Genomic DNA, 18,363 nt, shown 5'->3' with positions numbered 1-18,363 from the left:
TCTGGATGCAGATGGTAGAACTGGGTAAAAGCTGCAAATAAGGAAATTTAGGTTTGATGTAATGAAAAATTTCCTAAAAATCAGAGCTATTTAAAAGGGGAATGAATTGCTTCACAGGTAGTAGGATCCTTCTTGTTAGAAGTTGTCAAGCAATGCCTCAATGATTACTTTTTCGGTATGCTGTAGAGAGGATTTTCATTCAAGTCAGAGTTGGCTAAGATGGTTTAAGGTCCCTTCCATCTGAGACCCTGTAATTTGGTGAATTTTATCATGGAAAGCAACAATTCAAATTCAAAAGAAATTCTTGTATAGAAGTATTCTAATGGGGCAGCTAGGCAGTACAATGGAAAAATGTTGGGCTTGGAGTCAGGAAGACTTATCTTCCTGAGTTCAAATCTGGCCTCAAACACTTACTAATTGTGTGACCCTGGGCAAGTGACTTAACTCTGTCTGCCTCAGTTCCTCATCTGTAAAATGAGCTGGAGAAGGAAGTGGCAAACCACCCTAGTATCTTTGCCAAGAAAAACCCAAATGGGGTCCTGAAGAATAAGACATGACTGAAATGAATAAACAACCAAATTCTGATAGATGGGGATAAAAAGATGAACAGTCCCAAACTTCAAGCAACTTAATAAGGTAGATAAGACAAAGATAATAATATCTATACTAAAAATTAGAATATAAGAATAGGAGAAGTATAGAGTTCTATGAAATTTAAGAAGGGTGAAATAATTTCCAGCTGAGATGGATCAGGAAAGATTTCATGAGTTTATTCTTGAAGGTGTTCAAGAAGTGGAGCTGGGGAACTCTAGATATTAAGCATGAACAAAACCATTGACACAAGAACAGGCAGAACAGCATGGTTTGGAATATAGATTACATGATGAGGAAAAATGAAATCTAAGATTGGAAAGGTTGGGATCAGGTTGTGAGGGGTTTTGAGTGGCAGCCTATTTAGGAGACAGAGGAGAAACACATAATTAGGGTTGTGAATTAGTAAGAAACTCTGAAAGAATAGGCAAGGTTAGAGAAGTAAACACCCAGAGTGATGTAGCTTATTATGATATTCTAGGTAAGGGGTAATAATATGAAGTAACAATTTGGGTTCATATAATGCTTTAAGGAAGACAAAAAATATTCCAAATGGCCTTGTGAAGCAGTAAAAAGATAAACTAGGTTGGTGGCAATGGAAAAAAGGGAACAAGTTCAAGAAATGGAGCAGATAGAATCAAAAGGATTTAAGATCTGATTGGATGTGAGGGATGACAGAGAGACAGATATTAAAGATAACAGTCAAGATTTAAACCTGGAGATCTTAGGGAATGGTGGTACCATCTAAGGAAATAAGGAATAGTTCAAGTTTAAGCCTTTAGATTTTACAAAGCTCTTTCCTCACACTGTTACGAGATATAGAGTGTAAGTACTATTACTTCTATTTTGCATATGAGAAAAATGAAGCTCAGGAGGACTGATACTTTTCGTGGGTCATACAATTATGAAGTTATTGAGAGAGGATTTGAATGCAGATCTCCTGACTTCAATCCAATGTCCTTTCCACTATAAGACACACTCTACCACACTGGAAGAGAGACCAAATTTTGCTTAAAAGCTGTTACATTCAGTTTTGCACATGCTAATTTTGAAAAATCAATACATTGAGGAAGAAACCTATAGTAGACAAATAGAAATGTGGGATAATATATCACGATAATATATCACACCAGAGACAAGGACTGAGAATATGTTAATGATTCTAAAGAGTCCTTTGCATGGATGTTAATCAAAGCTGGGAGACGGAATGAGGTCAACAAGGGAGCTAGTTCTCTCTGAAGGCATACAATGTTACTAGACAGTTACATTCCTGATCTTGGCCAATACAGATTCCTAAAACTGTAGACATAGTTATTTTTCAGTCTGAAACGTCCACAGTTTTTTCTACACATGACCAAAATCATCTTAACCAAGTGTAAACTGCATACCCATATGCTCTAAGTATAAAGTTTTATTGAATATATATATATACACATCAATTAAGCAGAACTCTATGGTAAACTAGTCACACACATTTTGTGTATTTAAGAGATCTGTAGGAGAAGGGCACCACTTGAGGCCTAGAGCCCAAGAGGTTCTGCCAGGAGATGGTGCTGGGAGACAAGAGTATAAGAATGGAGGAGAAAGTCTTATGTGTTTGAGTATGAGAGGTAGCAGATTGGTTGAGGAATAAAATTTGTTCACTGTTTTCTGTAAGTATCTCTAATTATACAGCTGTAATTAATAAAATGCTCTAAATGAACTAATATTTATTAAAGGTTGTTTGTATTTCATTATATCAAGAAAATGCCCACACCACTCTGCCCTTTTACTTACCATGTTTAAAAACTCCAATAAGGAGAGATTTATCTGCATCAAGATCCCACCACTCAGCAGGGACTTCAGAATGGTCTGGCTCAGGGACCCAAACATCAATGTCACTGAAATATAATCATCAACAGAGGAAAAGACTTGATTACAAGTCAGAGGAAGAAGATGCTGAAGTAGCATTCAGGGGGCTATGATTAGAGTTGGTACTATAACAGGACTGACTAGTAAGAAAAGTAATTTCTGAAATGTATTTAAAGTCTTTTTTTCAATAGTGATCTAAAATGGTGACGTCCTTAGGCCATATTTGTTATGTGATTTTAATATGCTTCTTGATTTGTTTGTTTATTTTTTTGAACTATCACTATCAAGAGTCTAACACTTATGTCCCGCAAGCAATAATAACTAACATTTATACAGTGCTTTAAGGTGTGCAAAGTTCTGTGTGTGTGTGTGTGTGTATGTGTGTGTGTGTGTATGTACGTACGTACGTACGTACGTATGTATGTACGTATGTATGTATGTATATCATCCTCCCACAACAATGCTGTGAAATTGGTGCTGTCATCAGGTCCATTTTATAAATGAGGAAACTTTGGGAGATAGATAGTAGCCACCCAGCTACTAAGTATCATATGCAGAATTGCATTTCGGTCTTCCTGACTGAGTCTAGCACTCTATCCATTGTGCCATCTAGAAAATTCATTCAACATAATATATAGGTATCCATCCTTGATCCAGAAAGAACAGATGTCTTGCAAGAAAATTTTTGGTAAAGCAAATTTACGTTAAATGAATCTGTTCTCACTTACAAACATGACAACAGGGACACGTTCCTCTGGAAAACAGAAGCATCACTTTAAAGCCAAAAGAGATCTTTGAAATTATCTAGTACAACATCTTCATTTAATAGACAAGGAAACTGAGGCACAGTGTTTAAGTGACTTGGTTCAAGGTTACACAATGAAGATGAATTAGTCATCGGATAGAGTAAAGACCGCACCAAAGAAAGAGCAAAACTTGAGAAAAACACAACTGGAATTTTATTCAATTTAATTCATCAAATATTTATCAAGTGCCTACTATGTAGAGAGCACTGCACACTAGAGAGATGCATGGTAGGATTATATGTTTTCCCAGTGTTGGTTAGCTTAGGGAACCCTATTGACCAGAGAGAGAAAGAGAGGGAGAGAGGGAGGGAAGAAAGGAGGGGAAGGGGGGGAGAGGGGGGGGGCAAGGGGGGGAGGGGGGAAGAAAGGGAGAAAGAGAGAGAGGAGTGTAGGTAGAGAAAGAAATATTTAAACCACAGTTTGTATGTAAGGGCAGTTCACAAGATAGGTGTTCCTTTATGGGAGGACAATTAGCCTGTATGAATATACCTCTTAACTAGTACCAATCAAATGATTTACTATGTAACTGATGACATTAGGATCTATTTTCATATTAGAGGATTCATTGTTGAAACCTGACTATTGCTGCATAGCCTAAGAGGCAAGATAAAAAGAACAAAAATCTGTAAATATGATGAATTTTGCTCCTTAGGATTAATTTGTGATTTAATAGAACTCTAAACTTATGCAATACATTTCAGCCAGAGATACTTATATTGAAATTTTCATGTCATCTTCTATTTTCAAAAAATGAAAAGCTTCAAAATCACAGCTACCCACATAAATGAAAAATATGAAAGATTAATTTAATTCACCTTGCTTCAACTCCATCAAATACTTTCTGGAACTCATTACCAATGACTTCTTGTTTTAAATAATACAGCATCCGCACTCGAAGCAAAACCCTAAAAACAAAAAAGGATAGAACTATCAAGACTATCTAGCTTCCCATTAGGTATATTTCTAAAAAGGTCTATTATAATTAAATGAACAGTTATCTGTGTAAAAATTAAGAAAGTCCACTAGCCTTTCTTTATAAGGTTAAGAATAAAATAACTAGTAACATCTGCTTTTAATTAAATACCTCTCCCATACCATATCATATCTCCATGATATTGAGGAATGTAATTATTTGACCTTTAAGATTACAAAGCAAATTAGTACTTACTATATGCTCCTGTTTAAGGATGAGAAAATAGAGATATAGAGAGGTACAATGACTTGCCTGATTGCACTTCGTAAGATTAGATAAGAACTTTCAGGTCAAATCCGATGTATTCGTTATGTCAGGTTAATTCTTCACTATGGACTAGTATTTTTATGGGACACTTCAGTTGTAAAGACAGAAAAGCGGATTTAAAAAAATGTATTTGAAATAGAATGCTACCTACTTATTACAATGATGTTTTATGTGTTTTTTATAGCCTTCGTCTTGTAGCAGATGCTCAGGATTATACTTTCGAAGCCATTCTGCTTTGTGGATATCAAATGTGCTTGCTTGAGTTTTCACTTTCTTCCCTTTTCGGCCCCTAGGGACAGGAGCTGACAGGCCTACATAAAATGAGAAAAAAATGTGGAGTAAACAATAGTTTATAGAAATTCCATAATTTGAAATATTTTCTCAACTTAAAAATTCCAAGAAAATATTTGAAGTCTGTGTAGAATGTGGAAAGTTTTTCAAGAATTTAAGAGACAGTTCTTAGACTTTAGCCTGATACCTCCTAGACTGGTACAAATTTAGAATTATATATTTTATATAATTTTATATTATATTTAGAATTACATATATATATAATTTCAAGATATACACTACTGTGGGTAGATAAACCTAAGTAAAAGCCTACATTTGAAATATTTTTATTGTACTTATTAATTCTCTGGGCTTCAAATTAAGAATCAAATACACTAAAGTTTATTTCCTCAAAAGCTATCAGCAATTTTATCTGGTCTCATTAAAGGATTTTTCCCTCTTCAGCTAACATTGGCTTGCAAGTGTAAAGTTTTCTAAGTGCTTTCATTCACTCACTTGATAAAGTTACTATACCAGAGAGGTAGGGCAAATAACATCACCATCTTCTAAACGGGGAAAATGAAGCAACATATTAAGTAACCTGCCCAGGATCATCGGCTACCAACTGCTAATTATTACTGATAATCAGGAAGCTTCATAGGAAGCACTGCTTATGTTCTAAGGTGCTTATTTATATAACTGAATATGTCAAGGATCCATGATTTCAACAGTATGAGTGCTCCCTCCATGCATACAGATGGCAACCCTTTTGCTGATGGTCTTTAAGAGTTGCTGTGAATTCATCACCTGACAACCAGACTTTTGGTGATGTGCCTCCTAAACACTGCTTAGCAGATAGACAAAACCATAATAACGGGGTTAAAGTAATCTTGGATAAATAAAATACAGATATCCTAGGAGAGATGTTAAAATAAGGTAGTAGGGAAGTACCATAGATAGCTAAATGGACAAGAAAAAAGCTGGCATAGTACTCAGATTGAATAATTAGCTGCTGAATACAAGTTAATTTTACTTTAGCAGTTTGTTTTCTGTAAAAGTTATTGTTCATATTTTTAAGTAGCTTAAATTGAAAGCTTTCTGTTATATCAACAACTAAGGCTTGTTAGATCGCCACATATACTCTGGCAATTTCATTCATTCATTTAATCAATCTTTATTAAAGCTCATTAGTTACTTGATATGACAACAGTATGAACTGCGAGAATACTTTATATAAACTATGAATACAAAATAAGAAATAATCACATTCTTTGTCCTCAAAAGTCTTACTATCTAATATAGCCAAAAATTAGTACAGAATAGACATGACAACAATCTTAAGTCTATATGTATGGTAACTAGGGGGAAAATAGTAATATCTTCTTTATCTTATATTTGAAAACTTGATGGGAGTTCTTCACAGACAAGTTGGAAGTACAACATTGTTTTTGAAGGTAGCACAGAAACTCTGTTCTTAATCTTGATATGTATGAATTTAAATGATTTGTTTTTATTATGCATCATAAGAATTTAAGGTATTTATTACAAAATTTTACTTATCACTACACTTGCTCAAAATATGAAGAAATTATGATTATTGAGGTAAAACTATAAAGTTTTTCTTGTTGACAATTTATAAGCAAATTAGTAGCAAAGTTCAAGAGCATGGAACACTACTTTTTAAATAAAACTTACAAAGTCATTTCATAATTCTTAAAACTGCCAACTCTGGGATTAGAAAGACAAATTTCTGATTATCTTATTTGAAGACAAAAGCACTTTTAAAAATGTGAATTTATTTACCTTACTTATATGACCAGTTGTTTACAATAATGTTCCAATTGGTTGAATGATGAACAATAATTCTCAGAATATAGAGAGACTAAAGCATAGAGATGAGTATGAGTAAACTAAGATCACAGTGGTTAAGTGGTATCTAAAGCATACTCTAACAATAACACCTACACATTTTTTTTTTTGCACTAAACCACATTTATAGGAGTTCTATTTTTTAAACTGGTTTGGTTTTAGCTCATCATATTAAAAAGGCATGCTCTTTACCCAGATGATTTTGCAATTCTCTTGTTTGCCCATCCTCTGTAGGGGTAATAAGATCCCATATGAAACCTTTAATCTTCTCATCTCCTCGGTAGTGAACAAGACAATATGCTAAAAGGGCTCGGCAAATGATCTCCACATCTTGTTCATTTAGTTGTCTTTTAAATCGACCATGAGCTAGAATCTCTCTCCATCGACCCCACCTGGTCCAAAGGCACATTAATATATTGTTAAAGTCTAATTTTTTTTTAAAAAATCACACAAATCAAAAATGACCATAAAATTTTAAATAAACATTATAAACAAAGAATTGTAATTATAAACAAATGCAAATATTTGGTCATTTTATTATATTAAAATTTACAATGTTCCAGAAAATTTTTTTCTCTTCTTAACAGAGGTTTATGATATAATTTCTTGCATCATTTAAAACTGTGAATAATAAATTTTCCACCCTGGGTTACTGAATAAATATCAGGTCCAGTCTGAATTAGAGAGCTGTATTTTACTGATACTTCATGTATATATTCAAATAATATTAAGAATATTCACCATTCATATACTAAAATACATACAAAGCATAGATGTTCAAGCACATTTTATTGACCCCATCCAAAATAAAATGTATTAGTGCATGTAACATATAATCATGCACATAAAGAATAATATTTTACCCATAAACTAGCAGGTTTTTCTCCACTCGAAAGCATTCTGTCCTTCCATAACCACTGGAACGGTCACATGGTCTACGGAGTTTGGGCTTATCATCTCCTTCGCTTTCAACTTCAGACAATTCAGCCAATTCATCTTTCGTGGCACTAAAGGGTCTTGTTTGTTTTCTAATCCTTGGGGTGTCAATAACTAAGCTGTTCTATAAAATTAAACAGAAATTACTTCATATTCCCCATATTTTTTCCTACTTATGACATTTTTACATGTGATTTGTCAACAATAGATTTTCTATATAAATGTTCAAATTTTAGGGATTCCTTAATTATTCACAGGGGATATTAATTGTTTTTGACCAAAGGTAGGCTTACTTAGTACCTGTAAGCTGGATACAGCTCATCTGGATCCATACAATTGCTGAACAAGTGTGAAAAATGTCCGGCCATCCTCAAGTCCCACAAATTCAATTCTATCCTTTCCCCCCTTACTCTTCCTGACTCTAATAGTAAAAACAAGGAGGAAAGAGGGAAAAATCAAAAGCACCTCTCTAGGCTAATTTTATTTCTTCTGTACTTGCTTGCAATTTCATTAGTGGAAGGTTTTAACAGTAGCACAAAGAACTATTTCAAAGAGAACAGTAATGAGAAAAAGTAAGCAAACAGCTTCTGGATGAGATGGAAGTCTTTAGGAAAGTGAGAGGCGGCCTCAAAGCCAGGAAGACCAGAAGTCAAATCCTGGCTTTGGTACAAACTGAGTGTGTAATTCTGGGCAAGTCATTTAACCTCTTGGTGCTTGATGTAACTCTTTAATATTATAGATTACAGACAAAGTGCTGACCAGAGAACTGTTAAGAGTTTCCTAAACTAGGAGTAGCTCCAATGGTAATAATACCCTCTAGTCCCTAATCCTTTCTAAGATAAGAGTCACATTTTACATTATTCCAGAAAATATAATGCCAATTTCTAGCAGAAGCAGGATTTAAACTTACAAGTACTCATTCGGCAACCATTATTTTACTTCAGTATTTCAAGTTTAAAAAGATAAATTATTGGTGTGGTTAGTTTCTTCACTACAGAAATAGACTGAAATTCCTACATGCCCAAGGGAATGGTTATAACCTCAGAGTCCTACTGAACTACTCTCTTTCCTTCACATTCCCTCTTCCTACCCCACGCCTCTTTGTTTACAAACAGCTAACAAGTTATGTCAATTCTACTTCCATGGCATTTGTCCTTTTCTTTGTCTCAGCTAATATGGTCACCATCCTAGCTCAAGTCCTAATCACCTCTCACTTGTAATAGCAACCTAACTGGGTTTCTCTTTCCAATCCACCCTCCGCATAGTTGCCAAATGTTATCTTCCTTTTAAAGCACGTGTCTTCAAATGTCCCTTGTTCAAAACCTTCAGTGGTCTACCACCTTGCCATTCTTATTTCATATTACTTCACTATATTCCAACACACAAGACTGTTTATGTCCCCCACATTTTACATATTATCTCCCACATCTGTATATTTCCATATGCTACCTCCCATGCTTGCAATTCACTCTCTTCCCCCACTCCCCAGAATTCTCATCTTTTTTCAAGACTTAGGTCAGGTACTCACCTTCTCTGTGAAGATTTCCTTGGTCCTTCCAGTTCTTAGTACTTTTTTTCCTCCTTTTTACTTTGTATTTAACTTATCTATTTATGTATGGTATTGCCCCATAAAATATAAGCTGTCTGAGAGCATAGATTATCTTATTTTTGTCTTTATATCCCCAATGACAAGCAAACTGCCTTGTATAGTAAGGGGTTTTAACTGAATGGTCTTTATGAATTGCTGCCCTACCTCCATGCCCCGCCCCCAAACTACACTCCAAACATCACCTATGTGCCAACCTTAGCTTAGTTAAGCTATTCCTTGGATAACAGACATACTGTTCCTCTACCAAGTCCATAATAAAAGTCTTAACAGCTTACTAGCTACTACCTACCAGACATCATACTCTGCTAGCATTGCTTCTGAGAAGTCAGGATTATTTCTATTCTATGATGAAGCATTAAGCTGTTGGGCCTTAACATGAGGAAATTAAAATGAACTCTTGATAATATTAATACAAAAATTGATTAAAGTAACCAAAAAATTAATCATCTCAAGGCACTGTACTCTCAGAAGAGGAACATTTTAGAAGAATGGGAATACTTACTCTGCCACTGATGGCATCTATATCAATTTCTGCTTTTTTTGCCCATTTCTGCCAGAAGTTGGGATCATCTAAGGAAATATCAGTCCGGTTTCCAGATGCCACAAAACTTGCCTGAAATACACAATGATAGCTCTTAACTATTAATACTGACAGGAAACTTTTACACGATATATTTTTAAAAATCTTCTCAGGTTTATTTTGGACACCAAAGTCCACCACTACTCAAGACCTGGGTTCTGAGTACATTCACTTGCCTATTAAAATATTTCTCATGAAGTATGTTGGACAAAGTACAAATCCTGCTTATGTCAGAAGGTTTCCCACCAATTTAGGCAGCTGTTTTACACTATTATTATTGGGTAGTTTCTAAGCTATTTGTAAGCAAAGAGCACAACTTTTCTCTGGTAAGCATGAGGTAGGGATCCATCTATGGTAATTCACTCAAACTAGTAACTGATGAAGGGGACAAAAATGAATACAAAACAATTCAATTTCCTCATACACCACAACCATCAATCACAGTTGAAAACTGCTACTTTGTTTTCACAACATTTTAAGGCAAACCTTGTAAAAAAAATCAAATATTACATAAAATGAAAATGAAAACTATCACTGTATTTATTCTCTAAATAGGATTGGATTTTGGATTAGCACAAGAATACATACAGTAGGATAGCAATTTCTGTCACAATTCATACCTTTTCTTAATATTAGAACAAATAATCCAAGGCATGGAAAAGTTGAAGGGTTTTATACATATGACAGTCAAAATTTCAAGAAACTGACAGTCTAATTTAGAACAACAGAACAAAAAAGTGACAGAAAATATTCCAACTCCTATGGCAATATTGTTAAGAGATGATTCCCATAAGATGATATTCAAAGAATATGTTTTAAATTTGCAACCTAACACCTAATTACTACAGATACAATTTAAAAAATAATAAGTCTTCTATTTATAAAGACAATTCTTTTTCTTCATGAAATTTAAGCATGTTCCACATTTAGGAAGTTAGGATGAGCAAAATTATAAGTCTAAGAAGAAACACAATAGCCTTTTGCTGAAATCTAAGCCTGTGTACATAATACTGTTTCTAAAAATTAATAAATCTATAAGACCACTGTCTTATGAGACAGCACTATTAAGGACCTTTATTTATTGCAACTATCCTTTTTAGTAAAGGGGTATTTGGAAAACTGTGCACATCACTAGTAGAATCATCCATGAAACTGAAATAGGAGAAACATATATTTTGATCAAACAAGCTTTAATGAACTTTTAAGCTATTTCCAGTGACTAGAACAGTGCTGTTTACATAGTAGGCACTTAATAAAAATGTGTTGTTGAACTGAATTAGAAATTTACAATAATACAGAACTATGCAAAAGTGCTTTTATATTTTAAAAAATGAAAGCTAAAACTCTGAATGTTTTACACACACACACACACACATATATAATAATTCTAATTTATGTAGTAAAGCCATACTAGTTTCAAATATAAAGCATAGTCAAAATGACACCATCATTCTGTGTTAAAATAGACATCTGGAAAACATGAAAACTCACTATAACATAATGAATGTTTTTAAGTTGACTAAATGCCACAACTGGTAACACAATTATATCTGTATACAAGAAACAATTTGAATATTTAATAAGGATTTAACTTTCTTGATTATGAAATGAATTTCTAGTTTAATGACTGAAGATACACACATCAATATCTGCACATCTTTTTAAATGCACATCTCTTGAGTTTTCTGAACCAAGAGAACTGCACTTGAATGCATCTCAGGGGATTTTATTTCACATTGAATTTTCATTGATAAATGCCACTAAAGTCTTAGCAATCTTCGTAAATGATCATTTGAGTTAAGTGATTTGAGACCACTTACCATGAAGAGCCACCATGAAAGTTAACATTATAGTTCAAATAAAACAATCAAAATTTTAAACATATTACTGTCTGGTTGCTCTCATAAAATCTATGTCATATATGTCACCAGGACTAATTTCTCTTATTCTGCTGCTAGATATAAGACTGCCAGATGAAACAGTAATTTCTCAAGAGAAACTCAATTTTGCAATTTAGACTGAATGGATTTTATGTAAATCCATTTATGATGACATGTATACCAGGAGAGGATCAACAGATTTATTTTTCAGTTAAGCAAGTTTAAGTCTTTTACCTAATCCAGGGAATTATCTTGTTAACTGACACATATCTTCAAAAAAATCTTTCAAAAAATTTTCTAGGACCATAACAATGGATAAAGCCTACGGAAATTAAAATACCTGTTGCGATAAGTGGAAGATGTCATCAAGTACTGGTTTACCGACTGCTTCCAAATGTTAAATTCTAATATCCTAGCTCCCAATAAATCATATTTCTTTAAATGCATTCCTTCAATCATTAAATCCCTTTATTATTTGCAAGAGAAGACTTTTAAATGGTGAAATCCATCTTCCTACAACAGAAAGTAGCAGAAAGATAGTAGGGGCCATATGTTTTCATAGAATGGCCCTTTCAAATAAGCAATCTGCAGCATGCTCCATATTGTTTTACGTTTTGCTTTGTTTTAAATTAAGCTGTTTCTAGGTCCCCCTCCCGACAGAGCAGAGGTTAAAAAGTTGGAAAATATTACGTTTTTTTAAAAAAAGTTTCCTGATTGCACATCTTTAAAAAAATACTCACTTTTACAAATTCTTAAGGGACCAAAAAAGAAACCAAAACAAGGCATAGGTGACAGATATTCAGTTATAAATGAAATTTTCAACAATAGGTTTTAGATGTCAAGTAGTTAGGGGATAAAGACCATGCCTAAATAGTTTGTTGTTTTATAAAGCACTATGATTTTCATATGTACATACTTAAATTTTATTCACTGAATATACAAGTATATTGGCTGAACATATATTCTAAGGGGCAGCTAGGTGGCGCAGTGAGTAGAAAACTGGCCCTGGAGTCAGGAGGACCTGAGTTCAAATTCGATCTCGGACACTTGACATATGTACTAGCTGTGTGACCTTGGGCAAGTCACTTAACCCCAATTGCCCTGCCCCCCCTGAAGAAAATATATTCTAAAAATTATTTCCCATTCCCCTGAAAAACACCTTCAGCTCAAAGTTAGGTATGTATTCCTCCCAGAGATAAAAAGTATTTAACTTCAGAGATCATCTCAGCAGGAGCCACCCCAGAGTTAGAGATAATTTTAGTCAGTCAATTTTTTCTGAGTGTCTTTTGTATGAATAACTATTAAGGGAGGGCATGAACAAATTAGATCAGGGCAGCCAAGTGAATTCTAGTATTCTTAACTGCCAATGAAAAGTTCATCAACCACTAATGCCTTCATTCAACTCTCTTCTTATTTCTTCCTTTTCTTTTTCTTTGTATTTAAATTATTTTTTTTCTCAAGGTCTTTATAAAAGCAATAAATCTTGGGGCAAGGTGTAGAAATTACAACTAATAACCTATAGCTCTGTATTCAGTATTTTTCCAATCAAATTTTAAAAGAAAACAATTATTTAAACATTTGAGTATTGACCTATATGAACCTCATCATAATCAGTGCATACCTGAATCACTTCACCATTTAAACAAGTACAATACGGAATCATGCACAGTAATCAAATCAAATGCTTTACAATACCATATGTGGCTTTATAGTATGATTACAATGAGAATCTCAATATCATTAAACTTGTGTAATCTTGGACAAGGTGATCAACCTCCTTGAGCTTTAGTTTTCCTATCTTTGTATATAATATGACCACATTTGCATAGGTGAGCTCTCTGGTCCCTTTCAGCTATAAATTCTAGCATCTATAACATAAGATATAAATTAAATTATAATAATCAATTTTAAGACTAAAGCTTATATATATGTCTATCTTGTTAGAATGTAAGTAACTTGAGGGCAGGCAGTATTTCACTTTTGTCTTGGTATCACTAGCATTTAGCATAATTCTGGGCACATAGCAAATGCTTAATAAATACTTGATGAAGTTCAAAGAATGCATAATAGTATTTCAGCATAGAGAGATATGAAGAAGGCTGGCTCTGGAGTCAGGAAGAACTAAATTCAAATTCTGTCTCTGACACAGAGAAGTACAGAGATAGCAGGAAAATCATTTTACCTCTCAGTGTTGTGGGCAGCACTCTAGGAGTACAAGTTACAGAAAAGTGGCTGATTTGTATTCATGGAGGAGTTTCTGCACCAGCGACATCCCTTATAACAATGAAATCACAGATTTTAAACTGCTCACCTTTCACTTCCACCTCAGATGTGGAAAATGGGAAATAGCTTTTGAATGTTGCACATATAGCTGGGGTAGGAAAAGGGAAATCCAACAAAAGAGAATTTTCTGAAGGGATGTTAAAAGTTAAGAAAATTCCTACAACTTGTACTAATGACACTACTATGGTGCAGTATCTGTATCATGGGGACTGGAGCCAGGGATGAATCTAGGGAGGGATGAAGAACACTGTAGTCAGAGAAAGTACGGAAAATAAAGGAAAGAAGGAAGGAAGGGGAAAGATGACAAACAATGGGATTCAATGATATACAATAATAATGCACATTTACACATAGTTTTAGGTTTACAAAGAACTTTCCTCAGACATCTATGAGACAGGCTGCATTACTGTCACCACTTGACAGATGAAAATACTGAAGCTCACAGAAGGGGCATGCCTTGCTCAAGATGTTCAGATCCAGATATGAGTAAAGCTGGAGCTCCACTAACTAAGCCAGCTGCCTCAGGAAACGGGGGTGGGGGCTGGTTTTCAGGTGACCATGGAAAAGGGAATGGTGAAATCCCTAACTATTCTAATTAATGCATGATGGATAAATGTACATCTGTAGCATAAGAATAGAATAACACCACTAGTTCAGGGGTGGGTAACCTGCAGCCTTGAGGCTACATGTGACCCTTGAGGTCCTCAAGTGCAGTCCTTTGACTGAATCTAAACTTCATAGAACAAATCTCTTGCACTAGTTTATACATTTTTTTCAAAGCCTTTCCTTCCCAGAATACCAGAGGTAGAAAGCTAGTTATACTCCATTTTAAGACACTAAGTTAAAGTTTTGTAATTTAAAGAAACCACCACCACCACATTAATAATAGCTAACATTACCATGTGCCAGACACTGAGCTAAATGCTTTACAATTATTATAGCACTGGATCCTTACAACAAACTTGAGAGATAGGTACAGTACTGTTATTATCCCCATTTTACAGAAGAGGAAACTGAAGCAAACAGAGGTTAAGTAATCTGTCCAGGGTCACACCACTACTAAGTATCTGAGGCTGCATTTGAATTTAGGTCTTCTTGACTCCAGGTCTGGTGCTCTATCTGCTGTACCACCGAGCTATAATTTAAAACTAAGTACACTGTAACATACTTACTTAAGATTAACTTGCTATATTATTACCAATATTTTATACTCACCCTATACAATTCTAATAAATATTTTAATTTCTGAATTACTTCAATCTCAAAACAATTTTACTGATAAAGTCTGTTTTCAGTAGGCATTCCTATTTATATCTAAACTGATAATCTTCATAACACATGTGAGCAGTGTATTTTATTTGAATTTCTAGAAATACCAGACACATCCATTTTCAAATGTCAAATATATGAAAAAAGAAAGTTTATTATCAAGTACTACTTTTGGATGAGTACTTAAGCATTAAGTGGATGATCTGAGCAACTTTTGAAGCAGCAAATATAAATGAAAAAAAGTTAATAATTTCATTAGACAAAATCTTTATAAAATGGTTTCACAGCTACCTTGGCAAATGTTGAACCTCTTCCTTCTGATTCAATTGTGATTGTTTTTGTGCGACGCTGTAAAATTTGATCAATATCCTCTTCGCAGAATTTAGAACCCTCATCTTCTTCATCCATAATGGCACCATATGCACCCCTTCGAAGTAGATCTTCTATTTCCTTTTTGGACAGTTGCTGAATCTACAGATAAAATATATACATATATATATATATATATTTTTTTCTGAGTAAATGTAAGATTCGAAAAGGTCAGACACTTAGACAGTATCCCTGGTTGTGCCAAAGAAAACAATGGAAGGCAGTCTTAAATCCTATGGATTAGGATATAAGGAATATCTTCCTAGAAGTATGGGCTATTAAACAAGTGATTACCAAGTAAGATTACTTGCTCTTTCTTGAATATCTTTAAGATATGCTTGGAATGGCTTAGGTATAGTCTTGTTTACAGGGAAAGGAACAGAAAAAGCTTTTTGTACCACGATTCTATAATGTAAGATGTGTAAGATATTGCCTATGATAAAATATCCCAATGGTAAATGAACTTTTTAACCTTCAAAAAGCTTGCACATTAACATATTGTCAGTGTTATACATCTGAAATACTCTACTTGAATAATTTAAAATTACTCTCTAACACAGTAATTAAAAAGAAAAAACACATATTAGATAAAAGCAATTAAAGATAAAGATAACTAAATAAATCATCCAATTCCTATACCATTCATTATGTATTAATGTAAAAGATTTGAAAAGATAACACTGATCTCCTCAGTCAGAAAAACATTTTTATGGTTCATAAGCACTGGAGTCATGCAGAGTTAAACATTATTAACTGAAGAGAGGTTGAAACTTTGCAGTTTTTTTGCATAACAGTAGAAGTCTGTTTCTTCTATTATGAAGAATTTAAATCAATGGCAGTATGTTATAATAGCAAATGATACTCAAGGTAAGTAATTTTTATATGTTCTAACAAACTACAGAAATAAATCCAATGAAGCAAGAGAATTTGGAAATTTACATACACCACCAACACTATTTTCTCTTCCACTCATGCTCTGTAATACAGCCTTATCTAGACCCAATTTTAGGCTTGCCCGGTCGAACATCTCTCTCTCATATGAGTTACGAGTTATTAATCTGTAGACTTTGACAGCTTTGTTTTGACCAATCCTGTGACATCGAGCTTGGGCCTTGGAATAATGGAAAAATAAAAAAGTTTAGTTTCAAAGAATACCTTTAACAATGAAAGATATTTTTAAAAAAGGGAAGTTTTGAATGTCAAGTTAATTTAGATTACCTAGCAAATTATTTGTATTTAAATTCATTTTTTGGTCAATTAAGTAGCTATCTAAAATGAGAAACTGATTCACTGAATAATAATTAACAAGACAAAATTTAAGTTGATATTGTACACACTATGTAAAATCTTGGAAGTGCTGTTATCAATAAAATAAACAGAAAGTAGTATTTTATTATCAAATTAAACAATTTTCAAAGTCTTATGAATAGAAAGATTTTATTGATGGCCTCTCAAAAGCCATAGAGAATCTCTGCATAATCCTAAACAATTTCTGACTAAAATCTTTTATTTCCCAATGACAAACTACCAGCCATCCTTTTAATTGTTTCAATCCAGCTCTGTCTGCGGTGGGGAGGGGAAGGATTATGGTTTATCTGAATAAGTAAGGACTTAACTTTTGTGAAGAATGAAAAAAAAAATTTGAAAATGACGGCAAATTTAAATGTAATTCACTATAGGGCTTAAAATTTCATCTCTTGTGATCATATAGAATTCAGGAAAATGGGCAGATAAAGACTAGAAAACTTTAAAGCGTTTACAGTATCTTCTCCAAATCACTAGTCAATTCTTCATTATTCTTGAACAGATAAAGCCATGTATCTTGCTCCTGAACTTAAAGTTAACACTTATATACTTAATTTGTTGAAGTTTCAATTTCTGCCTGTATTTACTTCGCACATAAAGAAGCCATATAAAACCCACAATTTTAGCCTCACTCCAAGGATGGTGTAAGGGCAGGCAAATTCTAGCCAGAGAGAGATGATTTATTCCTATTCCTTAGTGGAAATGCGTGAAAACACTAGACATTTTTCCAGCATCTCATGAGGTTTCTAGTGTGGCTTCTTTATTTTGTTTGAACATGAAACATAATCATTTTCCAAAATAAATATTCTGTTAAAGTATTTTAAAGTCAAATATGAATAATTTTTAGATGATCTATCAACTCAGGCAATCCATGGCCCTATCACCCTAAATTAGAATAAATAACTGAGTTGATCTTATTTCTAAATTAATCTTAGATTAAACAGGTTATACCTATAATTATAGATGTAGAATAAAATAGCAACTGCCTCTAAGTTCAAATCTCTTTAAATCTAATATTATAGTCTCAACGAGTCTAATGCAGAATGTAAAGAAAAATTTCTGGTGTGCTTTTTGTCCTATATCTGACCCTATACATGTTATCTTGCAACCTTGTTTTCTTCCTGTACTCTAGTATACCTCCCTTTACATTTCCAAAAAGTCCTTTTTTAATATCCTCTATTTATGTTCTTAATTTTCTGCTACTTGTCAAAAAGGGGCTTGTGTACACTATATTTTCCTTTTAGTATACTTGAAATTAAATAAAAACTGGGAAGGGGAAATTAGCTCCTTAAGGCTCAAGATGCAAGTAGAGCCAGTACCACACAGTCAGCCTTCTGCCATGGGGGATAAGGTGGCAGCAAAGGAAGAAGGTGGAGGAGGTGGAGGAGGAGGAAGAGGAGGAGGAGAAAGAGGAGGAGGAGGAGGAAGTGGGGGAAAAGGGGGAAGAGAGGGAGGAGGAGAAAAAAGGAGAATGAGAAGAAGAGTAGGAGAAAAAGGAGAAGGAG

At 33.9% G+C, this 18,363-nt stretch overlaps 1 protein-coding gene across 3 annotated transcripts in view; it reads right to left on the bottom strand.

Annotated features, from left to right (window-relative positions):
- The window catches only part of CHD9 (chromodomain helicase DNA binding protein 9), a 193,978-nt gene that overhangs the window by 47,752 nt on the left and 127,863 nt on the right, over positions 1-18,363 (bottom strand). For all 3 annotated transcript variants that reach the window (XM_036751098.1, XM_036751099.1, XM_036751100.1), the window contains 8 exons: positions 16,497-16,664; positions 15,476-15,655; positions 9,675-9,785; positions 7,491-7,687; positions 6,820-7,019; positions 4,640-4,799; positions 4,064-4,153; positions 2,368-2,471 (listed from right to left, as the gene is read on the bottom strand). In XM_036751098.1, coding sequence (XP_036606993.1) covers positions 2,368-2,471; positions 4,064-4,153; positions 4,640-4,799; positions 6,820-7,019; positions 7,491-7,687; positions 9,675-9,785; positions 15,476-15,655; positions 16,497-16,664 — 1,210 coding nt within the window. The remainder of the gene's footprint in view (positions 1-2,367; positions 2,472-4,063; positions 4,154-4,639; positions 4,800-6,819; positions 7,020-7,490; positions 7,688-9,674; positions 9,786-15,475; positions 15,656-16,496; positions 16,665-18,363) is intronic.

Source organism: Trichosurus vulpecula, chromosome 3 (genome assembly GCF_011100635.1).
Source record: "Trichosurus vulpecula isolate mTriVul1 chromosome 3, mTriVul1.pri, whole genome shotgun sequence".
Classification (NCBI taxonomy): Eukaryota; Metazoa; Chordata; class Mammalia; order Diprotodontia; family Phalangeridae; genus Trichosurus; species Trichosurus vulpecula.
The sequence above is the reverse complement of the archived record's forward strand: the minus strand, read 5'-3'. Positions and strand labels throughout refer to the sequence as shown.